Raw genomic sequence first — 15,285 nt, 5'->3', positions numbered from 1 at the left:
TTCAATAAATATAAGGTTTAGTTGTTTCCGTTGCACTGTTTTCATTTAGACTAACTGAAAGAGTTTGAATTGATGAGCCACTGCCGCTTTATGAGAAACAGTGGAATCACAAACTTTGATACTTCTTATACTTGGACGCCTGGAACATGTGTAATGACGACTTCCAACATAGCTATGGAATCCATGACAATATCAGCAGTTTCGGTTTGGCAGTATCCTTTTATCGTCGATGTCGCAAAAAACGACCAAAATATTCAACGACTGGACGGCAGCATTCCCTGACTATTATTGGAATCGCATTGCAATCGCCAACTGGCATTCACTTGTAGTAGGAAGTATTGTAAGCATGCGCATGTAGATATTAACGGTACTCTAATTATTTTTACCGCCGAAGCGCGACCGCCAAAGTCGTGAGTTGTTTTTTAAAGAGGGGGCAACTTTTCTAAAGTTTAGCGAAGCAAATTGTCCCTTCGAAATAAGGTGACACTCTACAAAAATTGCATACGCCCCGTCATGACGTATGCAAGCGTAGAGTTCGCTCACGCGGCCCGCACCAACTTGAAGCCCCTTCAGGTTATTCAATCCCGATTTTGCAGGATAGCCGTTGGAGCACCATGGTTCCTCAGGAACTTGGATCTCCATGACGACCTGGAACTCGACTCAGTCAGTAAGTATTTACAGTCGGCATCATTGCGCCACTTTGAGAAGGCGGCACGACATGAGAACCTTCTTGTCGTGGCCGCTGGAAACTACATACCCGACCCTGTAGATCAAATGGTAAACAGTCGACGTCGCCCAAAACACATCATTACGGATCCTCCCGATCCTTTAACGGTGCTTTTAGGAACCACAAGCACCGGTCACCGTCCTCGTCGAACCCGTCGCTTGCGACGAAGGGCTCGACGAACGAATTAACTCATAGACACAGCTCACTGAGTTTCTCGCCGGATCTTCTCAGTTTCCGCGTTTCCGATCTGGTGGTAGATTCTGCGAAGCACTGCTCTTGCTAGGGCCAGTGTTAGCAACACTCCGGTTTGAGCCCCGTGAGCTCACCTACATGTTAGTGTGAAGCTGAAATAGCCTCTCAAGGCTATCAGCATAGGTAGGAAAAATAAAAATCTAAAGTTCGATTGAAGTATCGATCTCATATCACAAAGTAACCCATCAGGTTAGAGCCCCGTGAATCTAGTATGGCCCCTCGAGATTACTAGAATAGGTAGGAAAAAGGTAGACAAATTTTGGTAATCATTTAATACTATGTAGACAGTAAGGTCATTCAGCAATCAGCATCAATTTAATTATTTACCATTCCACAATTATTAAATATTTGCCCATTTTTATCTAAATGAAATTTGTAGGCGTGTGAGAGGTGCAACGGAATATTATCAAGTATAATATTCTAATGATATTATTCCGTAACATGAACTAGAAGATTCTTGGTTGGGATGGTGCAGGTATGAGCGACGAGCGATTACATTTTGCGTTTTATTTGATTTTAGTTGCTTTTTTTTTAATGTGCATAAGTTTCTTATTTGACATAATTATGTTTCGTCTACAACGGAAAATATGAAAATGCGACCTGATAATTTGATAAATTTTAAGTAATTCTATTTTATGAGAAATCATACGAATTCGTTTTGCATATTATCATATTTTGTCGTACTAGTAATCTATAAAGATATAAAATCGTTGCACAGATCAAAAATTACTTTAAACAAAATAAATAAATAAATATATACTAACAATCACGCCACGTTAACTGGTCCCGTACTAAGTTCGTAAAGAACTTGTGTTACAAGTACCAGATAACGGAAATAAATGTAAGATTTTTATTATACACATACATATATTTCATATACATCCATAACCCTGGAAAAGACATATTATATTTATCATACAAATATCAGTCTTCCCTTGGCGGGATTCGAACCCGCGATCATCTTGTGTAGTGACCATGTCACTTACCACTACACCAGACGGCCGTTAATTAATTGACAGTTACGCATATCTTTTAACCTTCCAGGCCAAATTGAACTCTTATTAGATAAAGCTTTCCACATACTTCGAGAAAGGAGTTCTAAGTAGTTAGAAGATGTTAAAAATTACGAATGCCATCTTAAGATTTGTACTAAAGATTACTGATACTGATTACTGATGATACTGATTACTGATGAGTAAGTACAGTGTGTGCGAAGATCGGTCGCAAATCAGAAATGGGCATATAGTATTATTACTTGAATATCGATGGAAAATGCACGTTCAATTAGAAACCTAAATATAAATCCTAAATATGATGTAGTATAATGGTTTTAATGATTTCTTACTTCCAGTTCAATAAACGTATTCAGAACAGTTTTTTCTGAAATAGTTTTTTGTATAAAAAAAAAGTGTTATTAATTCTGTTAGGATTGTTGGTAGCTCTCTTAATGGTTTAGCTCGATTCCAATCAACCATGATAATGAATGTTATCTATACTAATATATAAATTATTTTCTGCCCTGAAGCAGTAATGCGTTTCGGTTTGAAGGGTGGGGTAGCCGTTGTAACTACACTGAGACCTTAGAACTTATATCTCAAGGTGGGTGGCGCATTTACGTTGTAGATGTCTATGGGCTCCAGTAACCACTTAACACCAGGTGGGCTGTGAGCTCGTCCACCCATCTAAGCAATAAAATAAATAAATAAACTACAATGGTTTTTACGGATGTTCCGTTATAACTACTGAACCATGCATCCGATTGACTTGAAACTTGGTATCCATGTAGAAAATACATGTACTTAATGGATAGGCTAATATTTATATGAGTGTTGTACTCCTTACACTAGTTACGGGGGCGTTAATGATGAGAATCTTTGTGGGGGTGAGAAATAATAATGTTAATTTTAAATGCCGAATGCGAAGCGGACGGGTACAGCTATACTAAATAAAACTATAACTGACTATATAATTTGTTACTTTATCGATAATAATATAATATTAACGTTGTCACTTTGATTGGAAATAGCACCACATAAGTACATTTATAAAATCGTCCCACTTTTGTTACGAAGTATTTTTGTTCGTTTGAAAGATAGAACGCCAGTTATGATTACAGTTGAGCTAAATATCTCAAATCAGAACGTAGAACCAATCGCGTTGTTGTGTTCACGGACTTCGCTTACCTCACGACCCTAGCTGGATTGTTTGGATCATACGCAAAATACGCTAAAGAATTTCGACACTAGTTTGAAATAAATCAAAATATTCAAGACATCTGCTTGTACCATAGACCACAAAAAGGATACGGCCTCACGAACTAGGCTATCCATTAAAATCGATCAAACGCCAGTATACGACACGCATTTGCATCGAATATCCATCATATTTACTGTGTAAACTTTATTTTTCTACGAGACTTGTTGACATTAAAATAAGTTTCATTTTAATATGAAAATTTCGATTCGATACATTTTCATTAAGCATCTTTGAGTTTAGGCGATAGTTTTTTTTTGAGCCGTAAACAGATCATAAAAACTGTAACTGTTGAAATCTAAGTTGTCATTGCTTGGTAGGTTTTTGGGTTTTATTGTTTACTTTTTTTTTTTTCCTACCTAAGCTGATAATAGCCTTGAGAGGCTATATCAGCGTCGCCTTAACTAGTAGGTGAGCTCAGGGGACTCAAACCTGACGACGTTGCTAACACGAACCCTAGCAAGAGCCGTGCTTCGCAGAATCTACCACCGGATCGGAAACCCGACCCACTGAGAAGATCCGGCGAGAATCTCAGTGGGCTGTGTCTGAGGGTTAATTTTCTCGTCGAGCCCTTCGTCGCAAGCGACGGGTTCGACGAGAACGGTGACCGGTGCTTGAAGTACCTAGAAGCACCGTTAGTGGATCGGGAGGATCCGAAATTACGTGTTTGGGGCGACGTCGACTGCTTTCCATTCTTTCCGCAGGATCGGGAATGTAGTTACCGGCGGCCACGATGAGAGGGTTCTCGTGTCGTGCCGCTTTATCGAAGTGGCGCATCGACGCCGACTGCAGATACTTACTGATGGACTCTAAGTCCAGGTCGTCATGGAGGTCGACGTTTCTGACGAACCACGGAGCTCTGACGGCTATCCTGCAAAAACGGAATTGAATGATTTGGAATGATTTTAAGCTAGTGCGGGCCGCGTGAGCGAACACTACACTTGCATAGGTCATGACGGGGCGTATGCAAGTTTTGTAGAGTGTCACCTTATTTCTAAGAGACATTTTACTTCGCCTGTATATCATCGGGTAGAATGTATACCACAACTACATACACACTAGCAAAGTTACAAAGTCACACAGAATACGTACATGCAAACACACGTGTGCTATCTATCACACTCATACATACACTATACATATCACAAAATTCATACACACATATTCACGCTCGTATGTTCGAGTATTTCTTATTAGTTGATTACCGTATTATTATTATTATCCGACATATACCCTCTAAAGATTTATAATTATTTTTTGTATTACATGTAAAGCTAGCTTCACTGTCTGGAGATGGCCGCTAAAATGTAGATATTTCTTCACTTATGTGATTTTTAGAGAAAATATCGTAAATCGGTTCAAATAAAAAAAAAATCGATATTTAATTTACCCTTAGCTAAATGAATTTCATTCTTGGTTTAAACAGATACCTACAGTTGCTTAATTTCGAATTAGCTTCGGGAATGTTCATTTAAAGCTATGTATCTATATAAGTTATTTTTTTGTGAATAAATTGTTCAGTGCTACAGTATACAATATACCGTACAATATACAGTATATAATATATTTACTTCAATTGGCAACATGGCAAGAAAGCTTTTTAGCGACGAATTCCTAAAATAGTTATCGTCTTACACACCAATGGGTTTAGGCCCTTACCATTGGCTCGGTTTGGAACATTTAAGATTTAAGATTACATTGTATTTTTCTACTTTTCTTGTAGTAGGTACCTATCTATTATTGGGGTAGTCCGTTAGTTTAGTATTTAGTTCATTATTTTATATTATTATTTACTATATTCGTTTTTTTCTTCGTCGAGACTACATTAGTTACTCCAATCTAGATATTTATCAAATAAGAGTTTTCGCCGCCTATTTTCCCGCCTATTTCTGTCGTGAAGTAGTAATGCGTTTCGGCTTGAAGGGTGGGGCAGCCGTTGTAACTATACTGAGTCCTTAGAACTTATATCTCAAGGTGGGTGGCGCATTTGTGTTGTAAACGTCTATGGGCTCCAGTAACCACTTAACACCAGGTGGGCTATGAGCTAGTCCAACCATCTAAGCAACAAAAAAAAAAATTAACAATAAGCCGTCCATTTTTCGAAATAGTGTCCTTTAGATAGATGCACATATTGTCTTCATGAACTCTTTTTTGTTAGCTTAATACACATTAAATTGACAGTATATTTGAAGTTTTTAATTTAGACACCAATAGACATAGTTGATTTGTGACCATATTATTGTTATGAGTTTAGCTCAGTCTTTCATTCCTCGTTCGCCATCTTTTCATTTGCCATCACAGTTCTGCGCCCGTGAGCTACTGTTTAGATAATATAAATATTTATTCTACTCTATTGACTATCTAGACTTACCCAGAATAGTCCATTTAATTTAATATTTACTAACAATCACGCCACGTTAACTGGTCCCGTGATAAGTTCGTAAAGAACTTGTGTTACAGGTACCAGATAACGGATATAAATGTAAGATTTTTATTATACACATACATATATTTAATATACATCCATAACCCTGGAAAAGACATTTATATTTATCATACAAATATCTTCCCTTGGCGGGATTCGAACCCGCGACCTCCTTGTGTAGTGACCATGTCACTTACCACTACACCAGACGGCCGTCAAATGTAGAGTCTAAATTGTAAATGTAGAGTAGAAATGTAGAGGTTTTTATAATCGAATCATTAACAAAATTGTGGGAGCCAATAGTAAAGACAACATGTCGACGGCTGTGATATATGTTTTTCATAAATCTTCGGGACGCTAAAACTGTGGGGATAAGAGGGGTCTCGGGTCGGAGACCTACGATCTCGGGGGATTACATTTATGCCTATTTTAGGATTGCACTTCTCCAAATGAACTGCATTAAACTTTCATGGAACATGTCTGAGTCTGCGATGTGATTGTGGCTTTAAAAAAAAATTATATATTTTTCAAGTTTGCTAAAATATCTAATCAAAGGCGCCATCTTTTTTCGTGAATCTAATAATAAATTTTAATGAAACGAAACTCTTGTCGTGGAAATCGGTCGATTTTCGTCTGAGATGAGACGACCGGGGTATTCGTGTAAATTGAAATTATTTTAATTATGATTAAAACGTGTTGTACTTAGCGCGTTATGTTCACGAATGACTTCCACGGAGCATAACATCGTGTAATATCAATTAAACTCGCATTTTTATTTATTGACGTGAGTACTAGTAGAATGGTAAATTTTTAAGCTACCATGCGTACCAATATCTTCTGTTACTATACCGAGATCTTAGAACTTATATCTCAGGGTGGGTGGTGCATTTAAGTTGTAGATGTCTATGGGCTCCAGTAACTACTTAACACCAGGTGGGTGTGAGCTCATCCACCCATCTAAGCAATAAAAAAAAAGAAGGAACCACTGATATGATCAATTTAATTAATTTTATCATTAGTAAATTCAGGATAATTTAAAAATTGGCAATCTGCTAATCTATTGGTAGTCTTAAAGTACGACTTAGAATTACACAAATACCGTTTGCTTATCTATGAAGTCTCCTCCGTTTACGATAATTTAAAAAATATAAATTTCGTTACGAAATCAACATTATTTGAATTTGAAGTTTCTATAAAATTTTAATTTAGGACGACAATTCGAAAGTAAAACAGACGCCTTTCATTATTTAGAACAATGCGAGTTCGTTACACTTCGCGTGTACAAACAAATTGTTCTAATAAGCCTTTTAGCAGATACATCTGAAACAGTTACTACTTGATTTTTTTTCGGTGACATTTTTTTGACTGTTAGCAGTAATTGACCAGTGTTTATCCCACTTTCAAACTGTAAGACTGTTTGAAGACCAAGAATTGAATAATAAAAAACACAATTGAATAGGAAAATTTCTAAATTCGATTTCAGATTTTCATTTTTTTTTTCATTCAACTGTAAAATGAATATAATTCTAAGACATCTAGGGATTATTATGATCTTGATGTGTTACGTTATATTAGGTGCTTGTAATGAAATTTATCCATCTAAATCTAAATTATTGTCAAGGAGGAGAAGATATGTTGCATTTCCTGAAGGATCCAGTTTTTCGGTAAGTAATGAAAATAAAAATTTCATCGAACGATGAGACTGACTTTGCTAAGTAAAATAGCTTCATTTTTTTTTTTTTTTTTATTAAAATAATTATACTTTAATACGAGATGCAGTTTTTAATATATTAGTATATTCTTGTACCTGAACGGTAAAGTTATTGTAAATATTATGTCACCATACCACAAACAAGAATTACCGTAGTGGAATAAAAATCAATCTTGCAAGAAGGGCCGTCTACTTCGTCTACTCACATTAGCAATGAAAAAATCTGCATCGAAACTTTTCTTTCATAACTGTTTTCCTGTTTTACTGGTGGTAGGACCCCTTGTGAGTCCGCACGGGTAGGTACCACCACCCCGCCTATTTCTGCCGTGAAGCAGTAATGCGTTTCGGTTTGAAGGGTGGGGCAGCCGTTGTTACTAAACTTGAGACCTTAGAACTTATATCTCACGGTGGGCGGCGCATTTAAGTTGTAGATGTCTATGAGCTCCCACTACCACCACTTAGTAGAGTAACCACTTAACATCAGGTGGGCTGTGAGCTCGTCCACCCATATAAGAAAAAAAAAAGATGTGTGGTGTCATGGGACACCGGACAGGAACGAATTTCCTTATTATAAAAATATTAATTTTAAGTTATATTCGAGGTATAAAGAAAATAATTATTCGGGTATACATTTTTTATTGATTCATTACTTCTCTATTATTATTGTGTGACATTCATATTATAATATAATACAGATGTTAGATGCGTTAGTAACTGTTGCACTCATTCCATAATTTCAACAGTCTAAGTTGTTCCCATAAAAATTGATAGATGGCAGTAGTATCTCTAAAAATAAAAAGTGTCGTGACAACTTTTCGTAAGAATTTTTTCCGTATAGCCCCCGTTCACAACGCGCGATAAGGAACTTCGTTCCAAAATAGTAAAAAATTATTTTCTTAATTCTAAAATCTAGATATACATAACTGAATATATTTAGTATTCCTAGCATCTGATTTAGCAAGCAACCTCGACCTCGATATTAGCAGCATTGAATACTTTCGTGTTTCAGTGCGCTGGATGTATGACTGTGGGTCTCATAGGGCAACCGGCTCCATCGACAGCCCCCGGCACGTTCACCTTTGGCCTCAACTGGGCCATTGCTTATGAGCTGCCCAATGCAACCGAAACCACAGCTTTCTACACACAAAAGTACAAATACAAGAAACCTGTCCATCAGAGGAGAAGCAGGAGGGAATTGTATGAGAAGATTGAGACTATTTTGGACAGGTACGTTCAAAATTTACAGGCGTCAACAAAAAAAAAAACATGGTCACTATCCTTGAGATTTTTGGTCGCTATAAAAATTTATAGGTAGCTTGTGTATTCTCGAAGCCGACGGTATGATGATTTGCTGTAAATCGGAATAGATAGGACAGTGGACATGGCAGAATAACGCAAATTAAATTCTTTCTTCCCAGTCATACACTTTTGACAGAGTGGTCGTGGTCATGCATCAGTCGTATCCTGCGATACCGATACTCTCGCGATGCGACGCCATGTGGCACAGTGTTTCGCAGAATGAGAGCAATCCTTTATGTTGGAATGAGTCACAGATTTTATGAGGTCGGCCCATCGTGTTGGAGATCGTCCGCGAGATTTTTTGCCCTCGACTTTCCCGTGCACCAGCAACCGCTCAATAGAGTCCTCATTACGTGCAGCTTGTGGGCTGGATATACTCAAAGATCGTACAACGCTCTCCATGTTCAATATAATAACGCGTTTAGGATGCTGGTGGTGCTGCCCCGCTTTTGTAGCGCATCAGGGATGTTTGCAGACGCGCACATAGATTGTTTTTACGCTACCATGCGTAAGAGGTGTGCATCTCTGGTAAACAAAGTGAGGGCCAGCTCTAACAGTATCCTGAGCATGATCGCAAGCAGGCTGGACTGTGTATACATGGGTCGCTGTGGTGCCATCTCTCATGGGATGTTACGACAGTAATTCATTGTGATGTAAAAATAACTACTAACATAGGTCTAAGTCTTATTAACAATTTATATGAGTCATGGTTACTTGCAATAAAAACTTTATTATTATTATTATTACCAGTGATGTGCCCGAAGAACTTGAGGATTCGTATTTGGACCGTTGATGATAGTCTCTCCTTGACGTTGAGCTCTTCAGGATCGAAACGTTGATAGGGTGCGCGGTCTACGGAATTCTGAGAACATGTTTCCAACGCTACATTTCCAGTCCGTCAATCTTACGACGGTCTTGCATCCTTAGCGAGGATTGTAAGGCAAATTAAATGTATTGCATTGAATATTTTATTACTCATTTAATGATTTTTCAGCATGGGTTACAGCGGTAGACAGTGTATACTAAAGACTTTGTGTGAGACGACACAGCGCATAGTTCCTCACGGAGAAAATATGGTTGAAGAAGTATTCCGTTCGCTATTCACGTGAGTTTTAACATATGTAATATAATATATGGTAAGGTAATTCATAAAAGAGAAAACAGTATAAGCGCCTCAATGTAACCTGTTTTTTTGTCTATTGAAGAAAAAAATTGATTCTAGTTATTTTTTTGTTGCAAATTGATGATCAGTTGGAAATAATCATTATCTACTTAAAGTGGTTACCAAATTGGACCACAAAGAGAATTCTGCCATAAATTCTTCTTTTTCTCCACCTTATCCTACTAGGTGGGGTCGGCACAGCTAATTTTTCTTCTCCATTCTTCAGCCTTCATCTCAACACTCACTCCTCTCTCTCTCTCTCCTATCGTCATTCACACTCCATCCATGTCTTCTTCGGTCGACCTCCCCCCTCTTCTACCTTGCACTACCATTTCCATACATTTCCTAGTCAGATGCATCTTCTCTCTACGCATCATATAATTCTGCCATACACTGTGCAATTAAGTAGAAATGTAAATTTCCCTAACTTGTCAAAATAAAGGCTGTTCCATTTTCAAAAGCTCATGCTTCATAGCAAAAATAAGTAGATTGTTTGCCAGCTATCCATGCGGATTTATAAAACTCTATTTGCAGTAAAACCAACAAGGTACTTATCTTTAAATATACCATGTAATTACAAAATTAATGAATTTAATTTTCAGATTACCAATGGTTAAAGTTTTATCATCGGAGCCTCTCGAACACACCATTTATGATTCAGCACATCGTTTAGGAGTCCTTCTTCAGAACTGTGACGCCATGTTCAACTGTCCTATATCTTTGGTGGATTGGGCCAAAGGATATTATAATGCTCCATCTCCTAACGTGGATACTTTGAGGAATCCTTGGGCTTTGTTCAGCAGCAACTTTGGATGATTGGATAGCTTTTTGCTTAACCAGTTTTTATTAAATTTGTCTTATACCAGAACTGAAGTTTCATTGAATAATAATAATATGTAGCGGGATAAATTATACTTTATTTTACAATTTAGGAAATCAAAGGAATCAAAAGACAGATATGTGAACCGTTACTGGTTTTTAAGGCTTATCCAGCGGATCAGGGCGCTCTCCCCAGAAATAGGTAGATGCTCGCTCGTAAATTATCATCCCAATATTCAAATTCAAATTCAAATTCAAAATCATTTATTTCAACTTGGATGTCATCAAAAACACACTTGTTGAATGTCAAAATGTAAAAGAAAATGTTAACTCTACCACCGGTTCCAAAAAAAGCCACAGTCCTGAGAAGAACCGGCGAAACAAACTCAGCGGGCTTTTTTTTTTTTTGTATTTTCTCAACTATTTTCTTTTTTTTTTAAACAAGAAAACATATTTACAGTATACAAAAAAACAAGTCAAAAAAATACAATTCAAATAAATAATAATAATAATGAAAAATGAAAAGGCCAGGAGCGAACGCCTCATTCCCACGTAGTGCCATCTAGTAAAAAATCCTTAACTTTATAATATGCCTTGTTGCACAAACGTTCCTTGACAGTTTTCTTAAATCTATGAACAGGTAGTAGTTGAACGTTTTGTGGGATCTTGTTGAAAAGCTGTACACCCAGCCCCCTGAAAGAGTTGCTTATTTTCTTAATTCGAGCCGCCGGCAACGCAAGCCTATGTTTGTTCCTAGTGTTCACATTATGCAAATCGCAGACTCTGGGGAATTCTACAATGTTTTTACGCACGTACAATAAATTTTCAAATTCTATATAAATAAATTTTCAGATACTAATCGCATCACATCTCATGGTTACACTTATTTGAAAATTACATGAAGGACATCGTAACTTAGCTGCTCAGAGTTTTTCACATGGAATAATAGAGATGCAAAGAGAATTTTAGCCTTTTCGTATACTAAGGACTTTCAAAATTATGGCAAAAATCATAATTTTTCTTACTCTAATAACTAATCTCATAAAAGACACTGTCGATATGAGGGCCGAAACTAATAGAGAAATGTTCCATTTCACTTAAAAGTATAACAAATACATCATAACAAACCTTTCACGATTTCGTTGAAAACGATTAACGCGTTTCGAACTAGTCACGACTATTTTAATACTTGCACCGTTACCGGAAGATAGACACACTTTCTTAATCCCATTTCTGCATCCATTATAATCTCGGACGTGTGATTATGAACTAACGTGTTCGTTGGATGTTGTTTCGTATGAGTATTATCTGGGTATTTCAATGATGATTAAAATTTGCGTTTTATTTTTGTTGAGCTCTGCGACTATTTCGTGCGTTTCACCACATGTGGATACGGGACGATCTTCAAAGGTTTTGTCTAGAAGAAAACGTTACATCGCTTTCCCTGAAGGATCTTCTTTTTCCGTAAGTGCTTAGTTATTTATTACTTACTTGCTTCTATAACTCCTATGAGTTTAATAGACAGAAATCAATCGATGCTACCATTCCTAATTTTTAGACCTTCCTCTTTTTTTAACATTCTATATTATTTCATCCTATAAAAATTAACATCTAAAAAAATGATATCTTACTATTTTTAAGAAACATCTCATTCATTATTAGGCTACCAATACTATTCTCAACGATGCTTTTAGAAGGTATATTAGGCTACCAATATTATTCTCAACGATGCTTTTAGAAGGCAATCATGAAAAATGTTTTATTAATTAAAGCAGAAATCAAACAATATAATTCACGACGATAATATTCAATATAACTAATGTGATCCTTGTATCTAGTGCGCGGGATGTATGACAGTCGGTGTTATAGGCCAACCGTCACCATCCTCATCACCCGGCACCTTCACATTCGGCCTCAACTGGGGTATCGCATATGAGTTGCCAAATACAACAGAAACCGCAGCGTTCTTCCGCAAAAAGCAAAGGAAGCCTGCCGCTCTGAGGAGGAACCGACGCGAGCTGTACCAGAAACTAGAAGTTATCATGGATAGGTAAGTACTCTTGGCACACGTTGCATGTGGATGCTTTCAATTATTCAGTACAGAAATATGTGAAGTTGTCGTGGTCTGCGGCATAAGACGCCTAGTGCATTCGTATCCAGAGATGCGGCTGTGGCGGTGTTCGAATCCCGCAGGCAGATTTTTCTGATGAAATACTTATTTACCAAATGTTCACGACTCCTCACTTCCACCATGAAGGAAATCACATCGTGTAATAAAAAGAAAACTTGCAAAAAATAACTTATGTAATGGGTTTGTACCACCACAACAATGTGAAACAATAATGCGTTTTGATTTGAAGGGTGGGTCAGCCATTTTACTGTAAACTGACACTTAGAACTCATGCCTCAAGGTGGGTTGTGGCATTTATGTTTTTGATATCTATGGACTCCGGTGGCTACTGGTATGCCAAAATGGTTCACCTGCTGCTTAACACCGTGAGCTGGTCCACTTATCTTAGCGATAAGAAAAAAAAAATGCTATGTTCGTGAACGTCTTTTATTTTACTTCGTAATTCAGACGACGAAAACGGCCAACATTAATGTGTCGACATATTGAAATATATTGTTGGACATTTTAGCGACACAAATGCTTCTTTTTATTGGATTTTCGCTAAGCGGTTAGGACTCCGTTTTAGACGACCCATTGTATTCTTTAAGAAATAAAAAAAACAACTTGTTTTTTTATCAACAACGGTTCGTAACTATAAAAAAATCAATTAAACCACATTGCCTATCAAGTTCTGAAGATTTTTGGCTTATGATAGATGTGAGGTAATTTATTGCTATAAAAGTTCTGGGAAGATAAATGTTACATTTTTGGATTTTTCATTTTAACAGAATGGGTTATAACGGTCGCAATTGTATTTTGAAAACGTTATGTGAAACAACGCAGAGGATAGTGCCACATGGAGAGAATATGATAGAAGAAATGTTTAGAGCATTATTTACGTAAGTAAAAACCTTAACCGGTCTGTTTTGGTCACCACTAAAAGAAAATAAGTCTATCGCTAAGCCTATCTGGCGAAAATATTGATGTTTTCAAATCGTTGACCAGTCGGAGAGTACATTAAGTTTGGTTAACTGCAAAATAAAAATAGATTCTCAATTGTTTCTCAGTTTTATAAATATATTTTTTCAAACATAATTTGAAATGATAACTGCTACATCCCTTATAATAATAATAATAATAATGTTTTTATTTCAAGTAACCATGACTCATATAAATTGTTAATAAGACTTAGACCTATGTTAGTAGTTATATTTACATCACAATGAATTCATTTATAATTTATAGATAAGATTCCAAGTATACAAGGATATCTCGCAAAACAAGTATTTCACGGACCAGCCATTTCACGATACAATTATTAATTAATACCTTGGTCTCTCATTTCAAGTTAGATAACAGCATATATGCCTATGAGGTCCAGTTTCCATCCCCCCCCCTGTTGGTTGGTAGGCTAAGGGGCTATTCCATCTAAAGATCCAGTAACCACTTTCTCACTGTGCTTGTGGTCATCTCAATATAATTTTACTAGTTGCATATTCTAAGTACGGATCCGTGCTACTATTGTCTTAACTATATCAGTTAATAAGTAGTCGTGTGAGCTGATTTTGTCTAAAAGTCATTGTTCACCTGCAACAAAGGCCAAGCTTATATCTAGTTTGATACTGTTGATTCCAATGCTATCGATCACAGAACATTTACATAGGACACAACCGCCCTCGCACACGGCTTCTTTGTTCAATTTTTAAAACAATTGAAAATCAAAAAATCTTTTTTCAGTTTACCAATGTCAAAAGTGCTTTCAACGGAGCCAATAGAGCATGCTGTTTACGACTCAGCGCATCGACTAGGAGTGCTGCTGCAAAACTGCGACATCTACGAATGCCCTATATCCTTAGTGGACTTAGCTCAAGGTTATTATAACGCTCCAGCGCCGAAAGTGGATACAGGGTTAAACCCGTGGTCCCTTTTCAGTAGTAGTTTTATTTAAACAGTCTAGAATTTGGTTTATATAGTAATCTAGGACAACGTTTGAGAGTTGATGGAGTAATTGTTACAATGGCTCCTGATATCGATTTCGTCGTATCCATTATTTCATTAAAGAGTAACGTGATCACGGACAACTAAATGCAAAATTAATGGGAGTTTTCAAAATTACCATTATTGAATTTTCTGATCACTGTGCTATTGTAGACATCAAATTGGAATATGTGTATTTGAAAAGGAATTCATCAAATCAATGAGATCGTTTGTTTGAAATAGTAAATACTGTGATTGGTTGTGTTCAAATTACAGAAGACTAAAGCTGTTTTGTTATTTTATTTTCTTAGTTAAAATTGTTATACCTTGAAATTAAATATAATGGTAATTGACTGAAAATTTTGTTACTAGGTTACATGTGATGGCATTTTACGATAGAAATTTCGCTTAAGACAAGAAGCTTGGATTAATATTTCATCTTAAAGCCCTCCTTGTACTATTAAGAGATCTTTATAAGGAAGATCGAGATATATACTTACTATATGCTTACTTTATATTTTATTAATGATAATTTTTTAACCAGTGATAA

At 36.6% G+C, this 15,285-nt stretch overlaps 2 protein-coding genes across 2 annotated transcripts; both read left to right on the top strand.

Moving 5' to 3' along the window:
* Positions 1–7,171: 7,171 nt before the first annotated feature.
* On the top strand, positions 7,172–10,645 carry LOC114244789 (uncharacterized). The gene is made up of 4 exons (XM_089736533.1): positions 7,172–7,321; positions 8,378–8,595; positions 9,662–9,772; positions 10,432–10,645. The coding sequence occupies exons 1-4, from the start codon at positions 7,172–7,174 to the stop codon at positions 10,643–10,645; spliced, it is 693 nt and encodes a 230-aa protein (XP_089592659.1).
* A 1,274-nt stretch (positions 10,646–11,919) lies between these two features.
* Positions 11,920–14,713, top strand: LOC114244769 (uncharacterized). The gene is made up of 4 exons (XM_028176671.2): positions 11,920–12,112; positions 12,487–12,698; positions 13,547–13,657; positions 14,496–14,713. Exons 1-4 carry the CDS (start codon positions 11,969–11,971, stop codon positions 14,704–14,706), a joined length of 678 nt encoding a protein of 225 aa, XP_028032472.2. The 5' UTR covers positions 11,920–11,968; the 3' UTR covers positions 14,707–14,713.
* The last annotated feature ends 572 nt before the right edge of the window (positions 14,714–15,285 follow it).

This window comes from Bombyx mandarina, chromosome 21 (genome assembly GCF_030267445.1).
Source record: "Bombyx mandarina strain Sakado chromosome 21, ASM3026744v2".
Taxonomy (NCBI): Eukaryota; Metazoa; Arthropoda; class Insecta; order Lepidoptera; family Bombycidae; genus Bombyx; species Bombyx mandarina.
The sequence above is the reverse complement of the archived record's forward strand: the minus strand, read 5'-3'. Positions and strand labels throughout refer to the sequence as shown.

Bases quoted from the DNA above. Each gene is read 5' to 3' on its own strand.
- LOC114244789 (XM_089736533.1), top strand. From the start codon at position 7,172: ATGAATATAATTCTAAGACATCTAGGGATTATTATGATCTTGATGTGT. The intron at 8,596-9,661 runs GTACGTTCAAAA...ATGATTTTTCAG, and splicing joins ATTGAGACTATTTTGGACAG to CATGGGTTACAGCGGTAGAC. The intron at 9,773-10,431 runs GTGAGTTTTAAC...TTTAATTTTCAG, and splicing joins GTATTCCGTTCGCTATTCAC to ATTACCAATGGTTAAAGTTT.
- LOC114244769 (XM_028176671.2), top strand. From the start codon at position 11,969: ATGATGATTAAAATTTGCGTTTTATTTTTGTTGAGCTCTGCGACTATT. The intron at 12,113-12,486 runs GTAAGTGCTTAG...CCTTGTATCTAG, and splicing joins CTGAAGGATCTTCTTTTTCC to TGCGCGGGATGTATGACAGT. The intron at 12,699-13,546 runs GTAAGTACTCTT...TCATTTTAACAG, and splicing joins CTAGAAGTTATCATGGATAG to AATGGGTTATAACGGTCGCA.